Below are 10,555 nucleotides of genomic sequence, written 5' to 3' on the forward strand. Positions count from 1 at the left end.
ATGTAAAGATTTGTATTTATATTAAATGTTTCAAATGATTATATTTTTCTCTGTGTGAAAGGGTTTGTTTTGATTGTTTGGTATAGTAGTTTTGGAGTGTACATATGTTTTAAATCACAGCTGACTTAATTTGGACTATGGTTATTGTTTTGTTGATTTGCTATGCAGTGTACATATGTTTTAAATCACAGCTGTGTTATTTTGGATTATACATATTAGTTTCTGACCTGTAAAGGGATAGTTTGCCCAAAAATGGACTTTTTCCACTATCCTGTGGTCTCTTATACTGCGCATCTGACATATTACTGATCCCAAAATTTGATTTGACAGTTATTACATTACAGTTAGCATAATTTCAGACTTTCATGCAGATATTGAGTTGAAACCCTGTTTTAAATTTACAATCAAACTGTTTAAATTAAATCCAAGAACCTTATCACTAAAACAAAAGCCTGAAGTCAAGTCGTCGCCCGCTCCTTGCATGCAACAATGAGAGGATTCTGTGCAAGCATTAGCCAATGGTTTAATGACGTCAAGGCTTTTGTAATGCAAACCAGCAGTCTTGACATTATCTGTTATTGATGCACTGTAACCATCAACTCCAGATGTCTCCACTCCAGTTTGAAAATCTGGATAAAAGCAGCCAACTCACTTGCATTGGGTTTCCCACAGAATTTGCCTCAGTAGTGTTATATAACTGTTAGGAAAGAGTCTGAGTGCACTTGTCTGTTCTTTTATCACAATTACATAATAACCAGTACCACATCATGCAAATGTGTTGGAGTAGCATTCGCTGATGTGGTACTCAAACCCAACCAGTGGGTCAAATGCTTCTGTGAGATGGTTTATGGAAAAATCTTGAGTGTTTACACAGACAACTACACTGATGGGCTGAACCATCCCAGAGGATTTCAGACTGTCACATCATAAAGGGCACCACACAATAATAGTCCTGTCCATAAATGGGAAGGCTTTTCTGATTAGTGGTAATAAAACTGGGAGTTGGCTAGAAATATATCCATTTGCTGAGCGCTATAAAACATTGTGAAGTCAGTAAGTTAAAGACAATCAATTCTGTTTGGACACAGGTTGACATTTTTATGATACTAAAGACACTTGGACATAACGTTTTCCACTCTTAACGCTTGGACTACTATGGCTGCATTGTTTATATAGTTGTTATAACATTTCTCGTAATGACATTTTCAGTTTGATGTGGGGTCACCAGATCTCTTTAACATCAACATTTTGAGTTGCAAATGTTAACAAAGGACATCTGTCATTACATGTACTGATCTGGATGGGAGTTAATACCAATGTGGATAATATCCATTGTCCAGCTAACCTGACCATCTTGGTAAGGCTTCTGGGCAGCCATTTGTACAGCAGTCATCTTCTTGAATGAGGAAAGAGCAATATCTCAGAATATGTGTCACAATTACATTTAAATAACATTTTAAATAAGGAACAATGTCTGACAAGTATCGCACAATATAAATACCGCAATCACAGGCACTCTTGTGCAGGCAGAATTAGATATTTCAGAGGATTTCTGTGTTAGCTGAAAAACAGTCATTTGTTTCCATTATTTTTTATTTATTTATTTTTTTAAATACAGGCTTGTTTAGTTCCAATTATGTTGCAGAAACACAAACATACGTTGGAAAAACAGTCCCATCTGAATAGGCCTTTAGTCGCCTTTTAGCTTTATAATACATCTCTGAATCTACTGTGGCTTGTGTGCATATGTCTATGTGTGTGGGGCATGCTGCTTTATTGGCAGGATATTGGGAAGCTGCTGCCATCATGATTCTCGCACATGCATATCTGCACATGTGAGAGAAATGACATATGCAGAGAATGCATTGTGTTGTAGATTAAAGGTTGATCGTAAGTATGATGGTTTTGATTAAACATCAGGGTCAGCCAACACAATGATTTTGACAAATCACATTGTGCTTCTCAGTTCTGATGCCCTTAAAAAAAGCTTAAGATATAAAAAAAGTGATGTGTGTGCTGTTTTACAGTTCATACATAAAAGCATAGCAGGTATTATAACTTGGTGTTGTGGAAAAGTCATAATAATTGTATGAGACTGCAAAAGAAAAAGAAAAAAAAAAGCCTGAAAACATAAACATACAACCCAAACCTAAAAACCCCTAACCAAACATTAACTGTAGTAACAAAACAACCGAACAAACTCTATTTGCATGATCTTCATTGTATAACTTTGACATTGTATAACAACTGTCATGAGAGTATTGGAAGCAAATATACAATCAAATGTTTTAAACAGTAAATAAAACCAAGGGTAATCATAATCAGACGCCACTGGAAAACAAAATATGTTTTAAGCAAATATGTTGTTGGTTGTTTTGATAGAATCCTGGTAATTACAACACTGCAAAAAAGTCATTATTTTTGTGTCAAGTATTTTTTCTTTAAAGCAAGATAAACATAATTTAGAAGCAACATTGCATAAGATATTAATGCTGTATCTTTAATTCAAGTGCATGTCTTATGGCACTAGCAGATTTTATTCCTTGTTTTTAAACTTGTTTATACTTACACTTCCAGTACAGTAAGACAAAATGAAGATATATTCTCTGTAAGCAAGTATTATGCAGTGTTACAAGCTATCCTGCTTTAAGAATTTTTAGATATTGTAACTGGGAAAACAACAACAACAAAAAAAGAATAATTAAAAACAATTTTGAAATAAAATTAATTTCTTCATAGACATACTAACAAGCTCACTTTGCTTCTTATCACCAGTTATGGTATCATGTTATGTATATATGAAAAGTGTCATCAATAATCATTACATTACTAATGAGCAAAGAAGGCACAGTAATCAGTTATTGATATGTTGAGTATATTCTGTGCTGACTGTTCTGCTAGAAGTGCTGTTACATGCCTCTGTTGAGAGTCATCACAGAGTATCGCCCCTCTCTGAGCTCTCATTCTTCTATAAAGGGAGGTGGTCCTCTAGTCTCTCCTGATCCTTCTCTGTCACACACTCTTCAACATATTGAACAGACCTGCTAACCATACAGGTCACAATGTGACAGACACAATGTGGCTTGCTGTGTTTTACATGGGGAAGCCTGTTAGCATTTTCTGTGTGTCACATCTGCTCAGAGACCTCTGAGGACGCTGCTTCATGGGTAATGCTGAAGCCCCTGGGGAACTGCGGGGATGAGGAGAATTTGTGCCCTTATCAACTCACCCTCCCTCCTCTCTACATCCAGCTTCCCAGGCCTTTTAGGGAGCTGGAGAAAATGGCCAAGGAGCTGCAGAACCTAAAGGACATGGTGAACCAGCTAAGGAGGGACTGCCAAGAATGTAAGGACAGACATAGTATTGAGAGTGCTGGATTGAAAGAAAACAGCGAGGAAAAGGAAAGGAGACATCAAAGTCTAAGGCATAACATCAGCATCAAGGAGACACTGAGTCATAGTGGAGAACAAGTAGTCCGGATCTTAACTTCAACCTTAGGAGACACATCAAAAAAGTGAGGGAACTGTCAAGGGTAGCGTGAAGAGGCTCAGTCATTCCATTTTGGAAAGTCAGGAATGGAACATTGACCAAAGAATCGATCTAAATCAAGGCACCAAAGATCAGAGGTCCAAGATGAGCAGAGAAGTCAAAGTATTTAACCCCTCACTTGATGAGACAACCGAGGACATATCTAAGGTCAAACTTGTGCTCTCGCCTACACCTGAGGAGACAGAGAGGGAACTGAAATCTCAGCAACTGTATCTCACTAGAAAAAAGGACACCATACAATCCTCAACCCATGGGAAACAACAGCTAAATATTCTCAGAGATGGACATGTAAAGAACATCAGTGGCATACTGGCAGCGAGAAGAAGAGTGCAGTATGTGCCTGATGCGAATGGATTAAGCAGCATTTCAAGGGATGCTAACACTAGGATAATGGATTTAGGCACATCCGCTGGGAACAGAAGGGTTGTAAAGTTTCCTAGAGAAGGTGGACCAATGAGGCCAAAGGGATCCTACATAAACAGTAGAGTTGTCAAGGTTATCAATGAAGACATGAATGACCCTGCTTTTGTGAGGATCCACAATCCACAAGCTGGTGACAGGGCTGGATTTTCCCCAGCAAGGAGTGGCATTATGCGGGTCAAGGAACCAAGTCCTCTTATAGCAAACACAATAACGGGGGTAATTACTGGACCGACCCAATCAACAGATGACCAAAACAATCAAGACATCAGTAGAGTTTCTGGTCCCAGAACAGATACTGGACATAGCCTAAAAGATGCAAGTCAAGTAACTAAAATTACCAATGACAATTTAAGAAAAGTAAACAAGACTGGGATTACAAGACTCCCAACAAATCTGAGGAAAGAAAACCAAGGTGATGTAAGTCACATAGCCACAAATAAGTCAATCCCTAGTGTTATGAACATAGCTGAAGAGCTGAACATGGTTAAAGAAGAAAAACAGCACATGCTCCATTAGATTAGCTCCAATGTGGATAGAGAAGACTTGACTTTCCTAGTACGACAGGTGGAAAATGTAAAATATCTAAATCCAATCACGAAAACTAATAACAGAAAAATTGATTCCACAGTTTTGGACAAGGCTGACAGCACTTTTAATGAAAGGACACTGTCTCCAGATCTTAAAAATCAGATGCAGCCAGAGACGTTCAGTGAAGGGCCAAATGAGCATATCGGGTTTAACTCACTGAGTGCAGGGACTATGAAGAAAGATATACCAAGCCACAGTAAAGCCATCCTTCCAGAAGAAGATCTGGTGAAGCCCACCTTTGTCCCAATTGTAAAGAGTAAATTGACTGATAGTACAGTGAGTACAACCAGAAGGATTCAATCACTTGTAGTAGGCCAGGGGACAAGGAGAATTTCAATAACGCCACTCAAAACTGCAGCTGTAGGGGGACCCTCTCAGAACAGCAAGAAAAACATCAGCAAGATACGTGAAGTGAGTCAAGACAACAAAAGGTATGTGATGCCAAACCCCGACAGACACCCCATTAGACATTCAACAACTGTGATTTCATCTAGAGTCAATAACCTAAGACAATCTAATGTGATGGACAACATGTCAGCAAACAGAAGTGTTGGGGTACATTCTAAGCTGTACATCCCAGTCAGAAACATCAATACTGCCAGGAAAAATGGCTCTGGAATAATAAGACCAAGCTATATAAGGAAGCCAAACTTTCAAAGTCAGCCAAACAGAACCAGAGACTAGAAGAAAACCCTGGGGAGATATTATCTAACCCAAACAGTGCGGACATTACCCAGGGTTACAGTCAAGAGAGGTACACAATTCCAGTTGTTTTGGAAACACTTAAAAATGTTGAAGAAATTAAAGGTTCAAAGCCTTTCTTACTCATCCCCGAGGATGCTGCCGAGGGGTTTAAATCACATGCAGTAAGTGATGAGATAACAGAGAGAGAACAAGTAGAGAACAAGATCCACAGCACCTGTGACAGTGATTGTAACAATACATCAACCCAGCAGTCTACAACCCAGACCAGGCCCCCAGTGGACTCTGGAAGAGGTGAGGAATTTTCTTACACAACCCATGTTAATGTTTATTTTTAAGAAACAAGTTAAAGGAGTATTTACTCTTAATTTATACCTTAAAAGTATGGCATTTAGTGGCATCATAAGAGAACCTGGAGATTTGGTTTGGTCCTCAAACTGCATGTAGCGTGACCCATTAAATATAACTATAAAAAATTCATTAATAATAGTTATAATTTTATTGCACTTTATTTATTTTTTTAAATAAAGTAATAAACTAAATAATAATGTGTGATAATATTATTAAAAATAAAAGGTAGGCCTAGTATTAAATACAAATACAATTATTTTATAGTAAACTTAAAAATAAAATGCTAATATTTACTACTACTTTCTTTGTTTTCCTCTTTAAGAAGAATCGCTTTATGTACTCTCCAATTGTAAGTCGATTTGGATAAAAGTCTCTAAAAATAAATAAATAAAAGTGTTTTCATCATTTTCAAACTTAAAATCAGCAGGCTTTTATTTTGGCGGGATGCCGGCAAGTAACGTTAAGTATACGCGCTTCCGGATTTAGCGCTGATGCTGATTAAAGAGCATCAGTGAATGAATGTTACAGTTGTTCTTTGAAAACGGCATGGGATAGCCTAGATTTATGCTTTTAGTTTGAAAAGAAATCTTTTATAGTACAGTTTGTCGATCTAAAATGGTAATTGTGTATTAACAGCTGTCAACCATGTCAGTACGCAAAGACACTGTCAGAACTTATTTATATAGTGCATTTTCAACCACAGCCTCCTAAAACGTCTTATTATAACATGCCACCACATATCTACGTCACAATGTGGGAAGATTTGCATACCGCCGTTCAAATGTTCACGCAAAAAAGAAGGCTAACTTTTATTCTCGCTGTTACCGCCGGCGTCATTTCATGGAGACGTTGTGTGTTTTGTTGTGAAAGTGAAACTACTTTGTTTAGCCTTCCAAAAGAGCACACAACTAGAAATCAGTGGTTAAGTTGTGTTTACTATACTGTTCCGGAACAGTCCAACCCAAATATTCAGATGTGTGCAGCGCATTTTAACGAGGACTGTTTCCTGTGAGAGTAGCCTACAATGCCCGTGTCTGTTTCTATAAAGTTGAGCAGTTCCAACTTTGCAAGGACAGTCTGGCACTTCTGACTCACAGTCTGTAAGTACGTTTTCATATTTAAATAATTTACTACTGATGATTCAAACGTGATTTTTAAACAGTGTAGAGTGCGCTTGTTGTTTGTCGTTTCTCCGATCACAAATGCAGACATGGTTTTATGTTTGCGCGCGATATGCAACAAGAAAAAAGACAGTATAAGTCATTATGATCAATAATTATGTCCCCACTGGATGCAACAAATGCCTCATTTGTAATGGGTTTTATTTTTTTATTGTGAAAAATGTAAAAATTTGAGTGTATCTGAGAATACGCCCATTATGACCACTTCTATGTGGCCAATGAAAGCCAACAATACCGTCTGTCTATTGGTGGTTACTCTGGTACAGCTGGTAATGCCATGCAGTTTAGTAAGAAGTACAATCACGACCAGAAGCTCTTTACCACTCCGGACAGAGACAATTACCAGTATCCCTCTGGAAACTGCGGGGCCTATTACAGCTCAGGCTGGTGGTTTGATGCATGCATGTCTGCAAACCTAAATGGGAGGTATTATCAAAGTACAAAGGGGTACCTAATGGGATATTTTGGGGTACATGGCACAACATTACAATGGAATATTACCCAACCAATGACAGACAATATTTTAAGACTGTTAAAATGATGATTAGACCGAAGAACTATGCTATCTAATGCTTACCCACCAATGCTATAACTTACCAACCAAAATTAAGCTCTCTTTTGAAGTTAAATGGTAGAAAAAAAGGCAAGTGCCTAAGGCATATTGCTACACTTGTTTACACTGCTTAATTAATAGAAAATATAAGTGTGGTGTCAGAACTTGAATAAAAATTGAAAAATGTTTCTGTATCTATGTTGTTTTTTTGAGCTGTACACATATGCATTAGTAGAATACATAGAATACACAACTGAGCCCTTTTTTGTGGCGCTGAAAATACTGTATTGCATAAGACATATGAAGCCATGCTATTTAGCCTACGGATTCAGCTATTATCTTGTATATTTTATTTTTTTTAAACTTACAAATACTAAAATGTTTGTAAGTCTGGGCCAATCCCATGACTACGTTTACATGGTTACTGACAGAATTTCTTGTCAGTTGTCTGTTTTTTTTTTTTTATACAAATAGCTGGTTTTTTACCAGCTGAGTAAAAGCATCTGTAATTTTCTATTATTTTCATTGTACACTGTAAGAATTTTGAATTAACACAGTGTTATTTTCAAACATTGTATGCATGCATGTACTACTCAAAAACATCCTTTATCCAGACGACTCATTCTAAGAGGAAATTTCAATTTCGGTTAAAAAGGATCATAATTTTTACTTAAAATTTACTACTATATTTCTACTAGATTTGCATATTTTGATCCCTGCTGATTTGTAACACCTTTTTCTGCATGATCCTGGAAACATTTGTAAATATAATAACTGTGCACTTACTAAACACAGTTGTCAAAGAAAATAAATATGCATATTTAAATTACAAGGATGCTGTTATTACTTTTTAATATTATTATTTACACACACTATACAAGATAAAATTATTAATTACATTTTGTAAACATGTATTATGCAAGTTCTGCAATGCAAAACATAAGTGTTTGATAAAGAAACACAGACTTATAAATATACACCATTATTATAGAATATATGTCGTTTCCATTAGCAAACCATGTTGTGTTACAGTACTGGTTGAACGAACAGTGTATGCGCAGCACATTAATGGTTATTTTTCAAATGTTCATTATGGTATGCCACTAATGATCTCAGTGTTTCACTTAAATGCAATAAATATTCTGAGCAAAATTCACAATCAAACATTTCTGTCACCTGAGTGAAAACTCACCACTGAGGCAAAATTCATAACCCTCCCTGCATCATGAACATGAAACGTAGGCTATTCAACGTAATCACTCTTGAGCCTGAAAGAAACAAGCAATTCCTGATAAAGAGCTTGAAACAGCTATACATTCTTATTGTCCGTTGTATATTCCCTTGTTTATGAATAACATCTACTTTCAAGATGATTTTATTCCTGAAGAATACAGTAAAGACTTCTGCTGGCTTTCAAAGAACACCGTTCCATATGTTCAGTCTCTTCTGAAGTGGAAAACGTTGTAGCCCAGCTCCACCATAGCTCCGATGAGCAGTGCCCACAGAGGGATGCAAACCGAGCTCACCAAGATGTCAATAAGGCCCTCTAATTTGGCACAGAGCGTCAGACAAAATGCCAGTTTAAGCAGCATGGCCACGAGGTACCACACGCGCTTCTTCAAGTTCTCCGCCCCATTGCGAGGGTCAAACCGCGGCTTGCAGCGGCCTGCCATTTTGACAATGAGCATGAGAAGGAGAATAAGATCAAAGGTCCAGACAGGAAGGAAGATAAGGAACCAGTTCCAGATGATCTTCCCGTCCAACTTCAGAACCAGCATAATAAGGAATATAAGTGTGAAGATCCATGTCAGGAGGACTCTTTGAGCAAGAGACATGTTCATTTGAAACGCTGGCCTAAGGGCACAGCAATAAGCTGATCTGAAATAGACAAAACAATTATCATCTGAAGGATGAGGTCAATTTACATTAAGTCAGTTAATTTCATCTAGTGGAGTTAATGCTGCTATTAAACCAAGAGGGAAATTCATAATAATAATAATAATGTGAAATTACATTAAAAACAAAAATAAATTATATAATAATATCAGTATTAATGCATTATATAATTAACACATTTCATAAATTAAAAGATTTAAAAATAATATACACTTTTTAACCCAGTTTTTTTAATAGATGTTACATTGATATTGCAAGCTGTATTACCATAAAAAACATTATATTTATTTATTAAACAGTAGCATGAGTTATGACATGACATGCATATTCACAAAAGGTGAAAACTCAGTTTAATATTAGTTGAACATTAAATCATTAAGTTTTACATCTTAAAGGGATAGTTCACCCTAAAATGAAAGTTCTGTCATCATTTACTCACTCTCATAATCACCATCACCAGCTGTTTGATTACCAGCAATCTTCAAAATATCTTCTTTTATGTTCAACAGAAGAAAGCAACTCTTTGTTTGGAACGGCATGTTTTAAACAAATTGTGGGTGAGTTTTTATTTTTGGGTGAACTATCTCTTTAACATACTGCGATGGCCGATATATATATATATATATATATATATATATATATATATATATATATATATATATATATATATATATATATATATATATATATTAACTATCCATCAAGCTGTATTTAACATGTAAGACACCGAGATGTGTGGTCTCACTAATAAAAGAACACTTGTTTTATTTATCCATGTTTTATCTTGACTGTCCCGTCCTGACACATTCTTAAGATGAAGGAGCTGTTCATTACTAGCGCAAAACTAACGTTAGCATACACAGACCGGAGTGCTTTATGGGTTTACGAAGGCAAAACGACGAGAAAAAAACAAAACAAAACACATTGACGGAAGAGCTTACCGATGGTGAAGTCAATACGGCAGGCCTTCTAGTCAGAGAGGTTTGATTAAAGCCGATGTCCCCTTTCCGGACTGTGTGTGTTTGAACACTGACGTTTTCAAAACAACTTCTCTTAAAGGACTAAGTTGAAGTGCGCACAGCGCCACACACCGGACTGGAGGACGCGCATTAAACAGCCAGGCGAATTAAACATTCAGTTCAATTCAATTCAATAATTGTATATCGTTCCAAAGAAAATTTACGATTAATCGTGCCTTAAAAACGGTCAGATATATATTCACACATTTATTTATTTGGATAAATCTTGATTTCTAATGAACGCGCAGCCGTGCAAACTAACGGCCAAGGTCAGGATAAATAATACATTAAAT

General features: G+C 36.6%; 1 protein-coding gene and 1 pseudogene across 1 annotated transcript; one reads left to right on the forward strand and one right to left on the reverse strand.

Moving 5' to 3' along the window:
* Positions 1 to 3,135: 3,135 nt before the first annotated feature.
* Positions 3,136 to 7,364, forward strand: LOC122135687 (annotated as a pseudogene).
* Positions 7,365 to 8,182: 818 nt separating this feature from the next.
* On the reverse strand, positions 8,183 to 10,333 carry LOC109096656 (transmembrane protein 60-like). Its single transcript, XM_019110281.2, has 2 exons — positions 10,185 to 10,333; positions 8,183 to 9,225 (listed from the first exon to the last, which is right to left on the reverse strand). The coding sequence occupies exon 2, from the start codon at positions 9,186 to 9,188 to the stop codon at positions 8,784 to 8,786; it is 405 nt and encodes a 134-aa protein (XP_018965826.2). The 5' UTR covers positions 9,189 to 9,225; positions 10,185 to 10,333; the 3' UTR covers positions 8,183 to 8,783.
* Between the last annotated feature and the right edge of the window lie 222 nt (positions 10,334 to 10,555).

The sequence above is a fragment of the Cyprinus carpio genome, chromosome A25 (assembly GCF_018340385.1).
Source record: "Cyprinus carpio isolate SPL01 chromosome A25, ASM1834038v1, whole genome shotgun sequence".
Taxonomy (NCBI): Eukaryota; Metazoa; Chordata; class Actinopteri; order Cypriniformes; family Cyprinidae; genus Cyprinus; species Cyprinus carpio.